General features: G+C 51.7%; 1 protein-coding gene across 1 annotated transcript in view; it reads left to right on the top strand.

The window, feature by feature from the left end:
• rngtt (RNA guanylyltransferase and 5'-phosphatase) overlaps window positions 1-14,194 on the top strand; it is a 66,421-nt gene that overhangs the window by 2,255 nt on the left and 49,972 nt on the right. Inside the window, exons 5-8 of the mRNA XM_018743782.2 lie at window positions 4,618-4,693; window positions 5,658-5,907; window positions 6,767-6,876; window positions 7,297-7,398. Of these exons, the coding sequence (XP_018599298.1) occupies window positions 4,618-4,693; window positions 5,658-5,907; window positions 6,767-6,876; window positions 7,297-7,398 (538 nt within the window). The remainder of the gene's footprint in view (window positions 1-4,617; window positions 4,694-5,657; window positions 5,908-6,766; window positions 6,877-7,296; window positions 7,399-14,194) is intronic.

Below are 14,194 nucleotides of genomic sequence, written 5' to 3'. Positions count from 1 at the left end.
AGTGTCAATGGGAAAGAGCATATTTTAGATTTCCAAGCATTCAAGTTACGGTATTACAGTAAGGGTTTTGTATGTCGTTGAAGAAAGGAAGTGCACACACTGAAACCTTGTATCCCAACCGGGGTCGTGGCGAACCGGAGCCTAACACGGGGCGCAAGGCCGGAGGGGGAGGGGACGCACCCGGGACGGGACGCCGGTCCATCGCAAGGCACCCCAAGCGGGACTCGAACCCCAGACCAGCCAGAGAGCGGGACCCGGCCGAACCCGCCGCAACCCTATTCGGGACAAGCGGTTGTTGGTGACGGATAGTTACTAAACTTCATAGGAAGTTTATTAATTAAAGTAATTATTTTGAAAGCATTCTTACTTTACACCTTCCCCCCCCAAGTGCCTGAAACTTTTGCACCGTACTGTACGTCTCCTAGAAAATACAATGTGTACATGACGTTAGCAGAAAGACACTTGGATGCAGGCGTGTGATTCTTAAGTACACTTAGTTTACTTTCCACCATAATCCTCCATCGTTCTGCGCACATTTCACGTGTCTTATTCTAATCCGCAGGTTCTGTGCCGTCTCTTACGCTCGGGGCTCTGAAGACTAACAGTAAAACATAGTTTAAATTGACGGTGTGAGTTTTGCGCTCTTTTGCGGTGCAGCGTAACCCGCTTAGTGTCTCATGCTGCTAAACCGCGAGTCTCCTAACTAGTGGCATCTGTTTTTACGCTGCTTGTCGTAGTGAAAAAGCATGACGGCGATGCAAAAGGTTTGCGCTGAGCTTGCAGTCAACGGGAAATGCGGTTCACTTGTGTCCTACGTGGATGAATGGCGCCTCGTTCCTCTTTTGGGGAAAAAGTATGATCCCTGCGCCGGGATCCTCCGAAGAATCGGTTCATTTAAGGTCTCGCTTCGCGAGCCGTTAAGCTGTCCGTGTCGGCGCGGAGTCCTTGGCTGCCCCGGTCAAGAAATTGCTCGCGGCATCAGCTCCCCGTGCTGGAAGACGCCGATGAACTCTCTTCGTGTGGGGAAAAATGACATCCGTCTTGAACGCCACCTTCTCCCCAGCCGTGCAGAACGGGCAAATCGGCGTAAATCACTTTGGAGAAAAGCATCAGCTGAACGAATGAAGAAAAGATTTGACTTGATTTTTGGAAAACTCGTGAAAATATTCAGTCTGTGTATAATTTAGACATGCTGAGGATGATGCGTGTTAATCGTACCATAAGTGAGCGTCGACCTGGATGTCTGTGCTGGTCCGTGGTGGTACAGCGAGAGGAGCGTGGTGTCGTCTCGTGTTTATTGATGTCTTTAAAGGTGGGTATCGAACTCCTTTCCGGCTGCTGTTGGGAATAATAGTGAATCGATAAGATCAAAATCATCCTGAGTTATGAATATAAAAACCAGCAGTATCAGTGTGAGACGGAGCTGCGTTTGTGTGAAACGCAGCATCTACTAAGTGGCGTGGTGTCCCAGCGGGCAGCGCTGGTGGCTCTCAGCTCCCCGCCTATGGGTTCATTTGTGGGTTTGAATCTGGCTCAGTCTCCATGGGGTTTGCGTGTTCTCCCTGTGTTTGAGCAGAGTTTCCTCCGGGTGCTCTGGTTTCCTCCCACAGTCCAAAGACATCCAGAAGGCGGCGATGACAAGCCGCTTCCTTACCCTCCCCTATTTTGAAAACCGTGAGAGTGGTTGCCAGGAGGCGGTCTGCATCCCCCCCCAGTGGCTGTGACTATTTTTTATTCAACTGTGCTGGAGCAGCTGGAGAAAAATTACAATTTTTATTATTATGATGTGCGAACGCATCACAACACGTTTCACTTTTATCGAGGGCTTCGGAGTGCCATGAAGGGTATGGACAGGAAGGAAGTAAGATATTTTGGACGTACTAGGCTGAGTGACACATTGTTGCCGTGGCGCTCGGTGTCCTTGCTGCCTGGCGTCCCGCTGTGGCTGGAGCGCAGGTGCGACCCCCGCCGGCCTTGGCCTGGCTGCTCCGCGGAGCTCCTCGGATGGTGCTGACAGGTGCTGGCGGCTCTACCTCGACTCCTGACAGGGGACTAGCCTCGATTGCTTTTTCAGACAGCAACCGAAAACAACAAGGGCGGGCAGCCCTAAAAAAAAAAAGGGCAGCCGGTTTCCTCCGTTAAGCCGCCGGCTAAATGTCACAGCTGTTCCCGTGCGAGCGACAGCCAGCGGAGGCTCCGTCACGATGCTGCGTCCCCTTTCCGCATTTAATGGCACCAAGAAATGACAGCTCTCTCTGTGCTCCTTTTGATTTGGACCTTTTTTTATGGCTTTATAATTTGTTGCACAAGGAGAGAGAAAAGAAGCCTCCAGTGGAACAAGGGCTGTGTTTGGTGTGCGCTCACTAGAGGGCGGTAGAGGAGCACAGTGAGCCTCCAGCTAAGAAAGAGCCAAGTATCAGCTCCCCTGTTCCAGCTTTTATTCACTTGGCTGTAGAATAAATATCAGCAAGTAAAAATGGAAGTAAAAGAAATAGCGCAACCTTTGAATTATTTTTTTTTTTTTGGTTCCCATATCAAATATTTTTGTTTGTTGATATACTTTACTGTCTTTGGAAGGAATGTAAGGATTCTCTCCTTTTGACTGTGATTCCCCAAAGCTGTTGGGTGGAAATATGGCCCCAGCAGGGATGCCGTGAGCTTTGGCTCTTGGTGGGAGCTGCGGCTGTCCCTGGGCCATCCAAGATGGGGAAGCTGAGGAGCGTCTGAGGGCGGAAGGTCGGTGGGAGGTTGTGTGGGTGTCTCCGGCTGGTGGGAAGGGATAAAGCCCCATAGACGCCGCCGCTGAGACAGCCCTTGTGCTTCTGGACAGCCGGCTGATGAGCGGAGGCCTCTGGGCGGCCGCCTGCTCCATCTGCCGCGAACCCTGGCTTCGTGTGGGCCGGCGGCTGCTTCTCTCAACTCGCGAAGGCAGGTTGTTGTAGGACGAGCCCGGAACCCTGTCTCCTCGCATCGGCCATCCGAGCGGCCGATCGATAACCTCTTCTGCCGGGGAAAACCTTCCTGTGCGGACCAGAGAGGAGCGGTATTTCTCCCCGGGGACGTTTGATGCCGTTTCTCCTTCATGCCTTCTACTTTTTGCGTAGACCCAAGCGTGCGAGGTAACGTTCCCGCTGAACCCGGTTTGCCGCAGAGCCTTTTTACGTTCGCACGCCTCTCTTGTGCGGGCTTCTCGCAGGGCTTCTTAAAAAGCCACCGTCTTTCTCCTGTGCGAGCTGGAGAGGTAGAGATGAAAACCGGAGCATGAATAAATGATGAAGGGAGGGGAAGTGGAAGACGCCGCACGAGCCGCGGGCGAAGGCTGAGCTCTCGAACCCCGGTTTTCCCACCTGGTGCCGTGCTGGGCCCTGAGCAGTTTGTGCAGCGCTCGTGTCTGGAAAAAATTTAAAAAAAAAAAAAAAAAGAGAGAGAACATGTCCTGGTTCCTGCTGACGATTTCTCACGAAAGCGGGAGATGGTGTGAATTTAATTTAGCAGCTTCTGCCATGTAGTCGGTGCAGCTCCGTCCCTCCTTAGGTGAGCGTCATATCAGGGAGGTGATGAGCTCTGTACTGCGAAACAGCCCTGTTTATACACCAAATGAAGTAAAGATGGATCTTGTTGCTGTCGAGTCCCGGCTCACCATTAGATGAAGCTCGTGAGAGGTCACGCGATGAACCTGGGGCCAAGACGATGCCTTTAGAAATAAACGATCGCACATGCGCGGTTGCCAGCGGACTCTCTGCCCGCCGTACGCCGCGTGAGTTTTTCCACTACGGCGGCTCTGTTCGGGGTTAGTGTAACGGTCGGCGACGCTAAACCTCACCACTCGTACCGTCTGACGGCCGCGTTCGGCTTGCCCGCCACACGGTGACCGCGCGGGGATGTTCGAACGTGTTCGACGCCTGTGTCAATTCAAGGAGTAGGAGGGTCCCTAATGATCCGTTTTGTATGTACATTTTGAATTTTTTAGATATCTCGGTTCCAAGGAAGCAAATGCAGAAGATTGCCCAACGGGGGGAAAAAGTTTGTCACGCAGCAGTTAGGTATTTAAGGAAATTGTGGTGTTTTCCGCTAGAATTGTACACATGCTCTTCCTTCTTAATCAGGAATTTATGTTCTACATGTCAAAAAGATTTTCTTCTTATCTGTCCTTTGAGATGTACTTGATTACAACGAAGGCTTTCTTTGATCTCTCTAATTGGTACTAAACTAGTAAACATTTTGCACTGTTTAAAGCCCCTATTTGCATATTCATGAGTGGCGTTGGAAGCGGGGTGGGTGCCTGTCCAATCAGTGTCGCGATCACAGGCTGAGGGGCGTGGCTTCACTCGATGACCTCGAGCTAAGGTCCCCAGGCGCCTCTGCCAGACGGCTCTTATGAAGATGCTTTAAACATGAGGTTCTGTCTGTGTAGCCTGGAGACCTCCAAGCACGCAACAGCCCTGCTCTCCTAACCAACCCCCCAAATCCCCTGCCCTCCTCCTGCTGCTCTGGCTGTTGGGTGCGTGTGCGCACACGCACGCACACACACACACACACACACACACACACACACACACTCTCTTTGCTCAGTTTAACTGACAGGTGCTCCTTCATGTCCCCCCCTCACCTTGGCAGGAGTGCACTGCACGCACGGCTTCAACCGGACAGGCTTCCTGATCTGTGCCTACCTGGTGGAGAAGATGGACTGGAGGTAACGCCCATGGTTCTAGGTCACTCTCCGCTGGACTTTTCACACCTCTGCACTAAACTAGCACCTCTTCGCTGTAAACCACATCCCACATGATCATTCCTTTGCTGGTTTGAAGGATTAGAATCAGAAATCTGTATTCAGCAGGAAGGAGCTCTAGACTGTTCTCTGGGCTCCCAGGTGGCAGTCTTACCCTTCACCCCCATCCTTGAGCCGAAGCCCCGAAAGCACCGCTGCCTCGACAGCGCGCTCCCTTCATCGTTGACGCTCTTTATTACAGCCGTCGTAGGAACGGCTGCTGTCTCTTTTGCTGATGTCAGCCTTTGTCTGCTCCTCCCCGACACCCCCGAGCGGCCGATGCGATGCATATTTCAGCAGCGCTCCGCACTCGCTAATATTATAGACAAGTTTGCAGATGAGGTTGGAAACTTTGCAGGATGACACTTCATCATCTTAAACGATGCGCGTTTCCGTTTCCGTGAGCCGCAGCGGCGGGGCGGCTTGTCTCAATGCCTGGCCCGAAAATATTAACTCTTTTGTTAGGGGAAAAAAGTTATCCTTTGCCATAAAATTAAAAGATTTTACTGCATAATAATAGGTTGTGCACCTCTTATAGTGATGATGAAAGCACTGAGAAGTCGTACTCGTAGTTGAGAAGTGGCGCAGCCGTGCTGGGGGCTCTGAGAGCAGAGGATGGCGTGCGCAAGACTGCGGCGGCTCAGAGTTTCGGCACACCTGTAACAGTTTGTGATCGCGCCATCATGCGCGCTGAATCCTTGAGTCGACGGGTGACGGTGAACAGCGTCAGTGAACGAACGACGTTCATAGCTTTGATATCATAAAATATTACAGCGCATGTCCTGCATAATCGGAGATGCCCGGCAGAGAGGATGAGGTAATGAAACAAGGAGCGCTTCCTCCTGTGGAGGGTGATTTACGCTAGACTGAGTCCTGCGCCTGCCCCCAGCGTGGAAGCTGCGGTGGCTGCTTTCGCTCAGGCCCGCGCCCCTGGCATCTACAAGGGAGAGTACCTGAAGGAGCTGTTCCGGCGCTACGGCGACGTGGAGGAAGCGCCCCCGCCACCACCCTTGCCTGAATGGTGTTTCGATGACGACTCGGAAGAGGTGGACGATGACTTCGGTGTGGTCGGGCAAGAGTCCGGGCCCAGCTCTTCGGCTTCCGCGCAGGGCAAGCGGAAGAAGGAGCGCCTAAAACTGGTGAGATCATGATCTGTTTTTTATTGGCTTGCCCCAAGGCGTGTCTTTGTGCATCTAGACCTATGTATCTGTGTTTAGTTTATAGTACTTCTCCGAGCGGCACGGTGGCACAGCGAGTAGTGCTGCTGTCTCGCAGCGCCCAGGTGATGCGAGAGGACATGAGTTCGATCCCCACTCGGTTTGTGTGGAGTTTGTGTGTTCTCCCCTGTGTCTGCGTGAGCTTCCTCTGGGTGCTCTGGTTTCCTCCCACAGTCCAAAGACATGCTGTTCACGTGGATTGGTGACTCTGCCACCCATAGTGTGTGAGTGACAGAGAGAGAAGTGCGTTCCACTGATGTATGGATGAGTGACCCAGTGTAAGTAGTGTATCTAGCAGTGTAAGTAACCACGGTGAATAAGGCGTGTGGGCTGATAACACTACATAGAGATCGTTGGAAGTTGCTTTGGAGAAAAGCATCTGCTAAATGAAATAACGCAAATGTAAGCTTTTCCAACAAGGTAAGATGACACTATTGAGTAGTGTGGGGTGATTCAGCTACAGAATGAGCCCTAGAGGGAAGGAGCAACTCATGAAACCTTGACTGAGACCTAGGCCTAGTCCCCTTTGCAGGCCCGCTGACAGCCTCGCTCCAGTGTGCAGTTACCGGAACGCCAGCGCTCACCTCAGCAGGACCCACTTTAGCGTGTGGGTATATTGCCTTTAGGAATGTAATTGAATCATGATGCAGAGTATCCTGTTACAGCACAGCGCTGAAGTACAGAGTGGTGCCTGTGCCACAGTAGAAGTGTGGATGCGTAGTTCTCACGAGTTCTTGTAAGCGCAGCGCGATTAACGGCCACCGATTCACCGTTCCCGCAGGGCGCCGTGTTCCTGGAGGGGATCGCCGTGAGGGGGGTCACACAAGTGACGGCACAGCCCAAACTGGGGGCCGTCCAGAGGAAGTGCCAGGAGTTCTGTGAATGGGAGAAGTGAGTATGCGGCGGGTGAGCCGTGGGCCGTGGGCCAGGGTGACTCCTCCTTGGTTCTCTTGGTCAGAGGTGTACGGTAAGAGGTGCCAGGAGGAGAACGGCATTCGCTTTTTCTTCTGGGATCAGACGTGTCGATACACAAGGCCGCCGCAGTCCTGTTAGTATGCAGACCGAACACCGCAGGCCTGTCATGCGTCAAAAGAAAATGGAATTTGGGAGTTTCAGCTTTAAGATTTCAAGGATTAGGCTCCGTTACAGTGAAGCTGATTAAGCTGTAGAGATTTTCTAAAAGCATTATTCATGAATATCTGTGTCAATTTCAAACCACTTCATATTGCTGGCTACCAGGATTCGCTTTCTGATCTTTGAGTTTGGACAAATGAAGGTCGACTGACTGCGTGTCGTGTCGCTGTGCTACAGGTCAGGGTTCCCAGGTGCCCAGCCAGTGTCCATGGACAGGAGGAACCTGCACTTTCTGGAGCAAAAGGGCTACAAGGTCAGCTGGAAGGCGGACGGCACGCGGTGAGTCTGCCCCTCTCTTCGCTCCGCGTTCGTCCTTAGGCTTCGAAAAGCCACGGCGGATCGCGGCCGTGCGTTTTCGCTCGTGTCGCCTTCGGTAGCTCGGAGCTCAGGTGGCGCGTGTCCCTCTTCGGTGCAGTCGCGTAGAGCGTGGCCTAGGTGGCCCGGCGGCTCTGCAGGGCGCGCTGACCACCGTGCTCATGAACCCACGTGGCACCGCTTGTGTGGGGAGATTCCATCCTTCTGAGGAGGACCAGTTCTCCCAGATTTACATTCTTCTATCTAAAGTCAGCTTTGCAAACCTGCTGGGCTAAATACTGACTTCCAGTGTTACATTTATTCATTTAGCAGACGCCTTTGTCCAAAGCGACGTACATCTCAGCAAAGTACAATTTATGCATTACATTAAGAGAAAGAGACGTGGTTGCAGGCATGTGACTCTCAAGTAAACCTAGTTTTTTACCTACCGCTTGCTGCACCGAGGTTCATCGTTCAAGAAGGTGCATAAAACACAGGACAGACAAATCTTGATACCCTTCCATTTTTTTTATTTAGTTATTTTTTTAAATATTCTAAGATACACAAGCAAGCAAATACAATGCCGGAGTAATGGCCAAATAAAGGCTTTATCTGGGGATGTTCATGAAGTTACGGTGCATGAACATTTACACCGTACATGAGCTGGAGAGATCTTGGGCAAAAAGGGTCTGGAAAAAGTCAGTTTTCAGACCCTTCTTGAATGTAGACAGAGTTTCTGCAGTTCTGAGTGAGAGGGGGAGGTTATTCCGCTACAACGGAGCCAGAACCGAGAACCTCCGTGCTTTACTTTTCGTGCGCGGGACCATCAAGCGAGCAGAAGTAGATGAGCGAAGGGGTGTGGTTGGGGTGTAGCAGTTGATCAAGTCAATGGGGTAGTGTTGTTATTTAGGTAAAAGTGGAGATTGTCAGGCTTTCCGGATTGTCGTTAACAGTTCCACAACCCCTTCAGTTTGCTAATATTATTAGTAAGTATTTGGCTGGTGCCTTGTCCAAGGTAATGTACAGTGTTGGGTACACCACAGTAAATGCCCTGCAATCATTCACTTGTTTATACGCCAGAAGAACGTAGCTCACATGTATTTACGCTGTGGGCAATCTGAGGTCCTCGCGTCACCTGTCTTTGGACTGTGGGAGGGCATGTGAGCGCTTGGAGGAAACACGCATGAACACCGGGAGAACATGTAAACCGGACACAAACTGCGGGGCTCAAACCCACGTCGAACCCACAGCCGAGGAGCTTTGCGGCAACAAGGCATTTCGGTCCGGAGCGAAACTCCGGGTTTTTCCTGTTGACCTTCTGTGAGTTCATGTGGTCCCCCCCGCTTTAGGTTTAGGCTGATGGGAACACACCCTCTGCACTTTTGGATGTGAAAATATGCAGCCTCGCAAAAGTGCAAAGGTCTCCAGCAAGGACATGGGGGCAACTCAAGCAAACACTGACCCACCAGCTGCTCACCTACTGGTGCCTCCGCTGGGAAACGTTAAAGTCCCCTTGTGCCTTTCGGGGTTTACGTTTTCTGTGCTCTCCCGCTTATTGACGTGTTATGGGCCATATCTGGGCTTTATTTCTAAATGAAGGTCATTTCTTTCTCATTTTCCTCACTGTCAGGGAAATAAAAGCCTCGCAGCAGTTGTGCGACCTGCATTCTGCTGTACGAGCGACTCCCGATCAAAGCCGAACCCTGGTGTGAATCTGCAGCGGAAGACTGATGGCACAGCAAATTCCTAGGTTTTATACCCCCGATGGTCTGCCGTAAAACCGTTTCATTGTTAATGCAACGCTAATTATTCATGAAGGCAGTCATTCACTGCCGAGAGTCGTGAACCAGTGTGTTACTGAGGGTAACTGCCTGGTGGACCTGGGTAAGCTAGCGCTGGCACCTGCTGGCATTCCTGGGGACAGGAGAGGTCCGTATCTGTCAGCAACACGCCGTGGTTTCCCGTACCTCTCCAACACCGTGTGTCCCTTGCTCCAGCTGCTTACGGAATGATAAATCGGAACCATGGACAGGATGCTTTATTTGCATTTTAATGCACAGAGGGACAAGCTGTGGTGGATTAGGGGCTGTGTTACAGGTGGCCGAATGGAGACCTCGCGAGGCTGTCCGGCTCACCGTTCGACTTGGTTTGGGCTGTTTTTAAACGTCCAAAATGATCGAGGCGTGCAGCTATTTCTGCTGAAGGAGGCCGGCAGAAAACATTTTACTTTCCTAAACGGATTTATCTGAGAATATTTTATTGTGCAGCTATTGTACGTTGAGGAGGGGTTTGGACCTCCAGTCTATGTTCGCAGGTGTCTCTTTCATTTTTTTCCACCAAGAACAGCAGTCTTTGACTCATCCGCAGTGACCCTGGCACCACCGACTGAAGCTGTAGGTCCTGGAGGTCAGACAGGACCAGTTAAGTTGAGCCGGTGCAGTACACGGAGCGACGACAACACGTTAGACGGTGATGGTGGAAATCAACATGCAGAGTGGTGTTCGAAACCCCCCGCTTCCCCGGCAGCGGGGGTCTTCTCCATTGGCGCGTGGGTTGAGTCTCGTAGCCCTGAACGTTGTTGACCCTGTGGGATGGCATCAGAGAGGACACCGCTGACCCCCCTGCATCAATGCGGTGGGCGAAGAGGAGCGTTCGGAAGCAGATGTGGCCTGCGGATGCGAGCGCCTTTGTCGGCCCTCGGTTGACTGCAGCGCTTCCCTTTCGTTTCGGCAAAGTTCGGTAGGGTCAGTGTACGTAGGACGCGTTCTTCAAGTTCCCCAGGCGCCCGACGGCTGCGATTCCAAGCTGTTGGATTGCTGCAGAAGCCATGTTTTTAAATATTAACTTAAAGGAAAAAAAAAAACACGTTCAAGGTTGCGGAGAGTTCAAATTGAGCGGAGCACATCTCCAGAAATGACTGCCTGGGTGTGGATTCGCTGGAGCAATTGGATTTAGTTTCTTCCCCCCTCCCTTTTATTATGTTGTTCGCATTATTAACGGACACAGCGCTGCCCTTGTTCGACTGCTGGTAATGAGATATGCCGCGTCCCGGGGATCTCCCGGAAGCCTAATGGCCGTCGACCGTGCAAGGAGCACAAACTGACTCCTCAAGCGGTGTTGTTTGCGCGGCTCAAGGACGCCTTGTTCCTCAGGAATAACAAATTACCTTGGCTGAGCTTTAACAAAACAGGAAAAAATAAGCCTGGTTCTTAAAGCGTAGGTTTAGGGTTAGTCATAGAGCAGCGTAAAGCAGGGTTAGTCAGAAAGACACCTCCTGTTGCAGAGATGCTTTAAAATGGTACAAACAGACACCAGATGACTGCATAAGGAGCTGTGGCGGCGCAGTACCGCGCTGGCCCTGTTTCTGCACGAGGTAAACACTCAGTTGTGTGAGGTTTGCTACAAATTTTGAGCTCAGTAAATATATATATTCACACTTACATTTATTCATTTGGCTGATGCTGTTCTCCAAAGCATCTTATGATGTTAATTTATTTACAACTATTTACTCATTTATACCTCTGGGTAATTTTACTGGAGCAATTGAGGGTAAGTACCTTGTTCGAGGGTAGTACAGCCAGAGGTGAGGTTCGAACCTGCGACCTTTGGGTCTAGAGGTAGTAGCGTTAGTCGCTACGCTATCAGCTGGCCCCGCTCTGTCTGGTGGGGTGACAAGGGAACCGAAAATATATATAATACAGTATATAAATATATACACCAGATATAAATATTTAAAAATATATTTTTTGATGTTCCTATTAAGTAAATTCACTCATTTAGCTCATGTTTTTCTCCCAAGTGATTTACAGTGTTAGTCTACCTACAATTATTTACCCATTTGTACAGCTGCGTAATGTTACTGGAGCAATTTTTAGGGTAAGTACGTTGCTCAGGGGTCCTAAACCAGAAGTGGGGGTCGAACCCGTGACCTTTGGGTCCAAAGGCAACAGCTCCAACAACCACGCTACCAGCTGTTACGTGTGGCGTTTCCTACGCTGCGTGACGTGATGTTTTGCATATGTATCGCGAGTGTGTTTGCGTGTCAGTTCCTTCCAGTCGCACTAAGGAGTTATGATCGCGGAGCAGGTGGCAACTACTGATGGGATGTCGCGGTCGGAGCCGTCTGTCCCTTTGTCGCCGGCTCTTCCCCGCCTGCCTGTGGTCTGCAAGTAAACCTGGAGATTGTCTCCAAACACAATGGCAAAGGCAGATGCTTTGATTTTTGTTTTAAACACTGTTTAAGGGGTTAGCTGGGCTACTGCTGCGGTTTATTAACACCCCACCTCCACCCGCGTGTGCTCCGTGTGATTGGATTAACCCAACTTTTAATCTCCGCCCCGTCCGCAATAAATAAACGGGAGCACAATGGCATTACGTCCGGTGTTCAAATGTTAAACTGTGATCTTGAAGAACCCTTAAGCCACTCTGCCTATTTTTTCCACAGGGTTTAATTATTCAGAGGGCTTAGAGAGAAGAAAAGATGGATTTGAACCCGTTGAATTAGACGGCCCGCTGCCCTTGCGGGCATCCGTCGGAGTCGTCTTATGCGCTCTGTCTTTCAGCGGTCCTTCCGCTGTCCGTACATTAAAGAAAAAAAAAAAAAGGCAGGAAAACAAGCAGAAGAGCGTTTTCTGTCTCGGCCGAACGTGTGTCATATGGTCAGTGCTGACGCTTGCTGGTTGCTGAACCTAGACCCCTCCGGACTCCTGATCCATGCGAGATGTGGAGGCACATTAATCTTCCTCAGGGCTGATGACTGTGATCTCCTTTTTATCTTACATTCTGCAGTTGAAAATGCCCCCCTGGCCTTCCTGAATTTAGCCACAGTCGGCTGATATCTGGGGTTTAATTGAGGATAAGGAAATGGGGAACGTGAGATAACGCCATGGAAGTTAACTGGGAACGATCTAACGGGAGATCACGCGAACTGTGAGGCAGAGCAGTCGGGAAATGTCCGGTGCAAAGTTACGAGTGCTACCCGTGGAGATGAGTAAGGCGAACGTCCCGACACGAAAACCGTGGAGCATCTTTTCGGCTGCGGGTCTGGGATTGATCCTTTGGTGCGATCAGCGTTGTGTGGAATAAAGGAGCTATAATAGGATAAATGGGGTGACGGGAGATCGTGACATCACACGTGTGCAGGTCCAGTCATCCCTGCAGGGGATCTCCCATCCGGAGAGCGAGCGGCCGATCCTTCGTCATACGGCTCCTCCGGGTGGGCGGGGGCGTCGCGATCCGAACATCCTTATCTTCCAGCGGCAGCAGACACGTCGCCGCTTCTCCTTTCCTCTGTTCTCTGTTCTCCAGTCACTTGTGCAAAAGGAGATGTCAGGGAGGCAGATGGGTTTTAAGCGATCGAGGTGTCCGAGGGAGGGGGGTAGGGTGCGGAGGAGGGAGCAAGCCATCCGGCCACCCGGAAACTTCTGAGAGAGGCACTTTGTGAAATTTGCCACTGAACACAACTCTTGTTAGGACAGGGGTAAAGCGACTTTGTGTGATCTGTAATTTCTAGCTATTTTAACGGAAATGCGGAGATTTAAAAAGTACCGTGCGTTCGATCGGCTCTCCGGGTGTGAATTTCTCTGCTAATTGTCGTAGGGAACTGTTTGCGCTGCGCTACTTTCAGCGGCGTTGACGGCTCTGCAAACCAGGCATGTTTTGATCCGGGCTCACAGGAAAGGTGCCGATTGCATCCGTCTCTCCGCTCTGCTGCTCCAACAGAGCCTCGCCGTCGTTAGGACTGAAAGACTTGAGGAGAGACCAGCAAAGCGTTCTGGATCGGGCAGGAAGAGGGCGAGCCTTTCAGCTGCTCGGTCTACGGGGGCTGTGTGTCTGAGTTGTGTTGGGGGTTGGGGTTAGGGTTTCAAAAAAACGTTGTTTCAACGATTGATGCCGTAAAGCACTTTATTGTCAAGGTCTACGAGCTGTGATGGCCAGCCTTATCTTGCATTGCTGCCTGGGAGACGCGTGGCCGCCGACTCCGCCTCGGAGCCTGCGCCTCCCGCTGTTGTCGAGCCAATTTAACTGCCGGGGATCGTTTTTCATTATCGGGAAGAAGGGGGCCACCTCCAGGTCGGGAACCCATTTTCTGCCTTTTTTCCCCTTTAAAAGGAGCCCTGATGCCGTGCTCTCTGCTCCGGTGAGGGAGGGGATTAGCAGCGGCGAGCCTCTCATCCGAAGCCCAGCGGCTGCTTCAACGTGCCGCGTGCACCGGGGCCTTGGAGAGCTTCGAGCCGTAGCAGCGCCTTCTCCGGAAACGCTTTGGTCAACCCACGGCCCCCCCCCCCGAGCCGCACTCGGCGTATTCCACAAAGCGCCATTCCCGTCACGTCCGCAGGACGAAGCCGCGCGGCCGAGTCTTCGGCCTCGAGCTCGAGGATTGCGGCGGCTTGCCAGCGTAATGGCCCGGTAATGGTAGGGTAATGACTCCAGGCTTCTCCAGGAGCAATCAGTCACGACGAGGTGCCGCAGTCTACGCTCGCGATCTCTGCCTACGCCTCCCATCGATCCCTTCGGCGGAAAGGAAAGGAAGGCCGTTATGGCCAGCGTGGAATCGCTTTAAGGTGGTGAGAACGGGGTCGTGTTTCTGCTCTTTAATGCTCGTGTGGTCAAAGTCCTGGACTAATGTTCCTGTCTTTAACTCTACTTGGAAAAGCGCAGAGGTCGAGGCGTATCATTTAGAACGCACGGAGCAAGTCCCTCCAAGAGACTCTGTGGCCTTTCTGTGTAGCCCCTGCGTAGAGGGGGAGAGCTGAAGAGGCCTTGGACCTCTGCTGGTTTT

Source organism: Scleropages formosus, chromosome 1 (assembly GCF_900964775.1).
Source record: "Scleropages formosus chromosome 1, fSclFor1.1, whole genome shotgun sequence".
Taxonomy (NCBI): domain Eukaryota; kingdom Metazoa; phylum Chordata; class Actinopteri; order Osteoglossiformes; family Osteoglossidae; genus Scleropages; species Scleropages formosus.
This window is presented reverse-complemented; position numbering and strand designations above follow the sequence as displayed.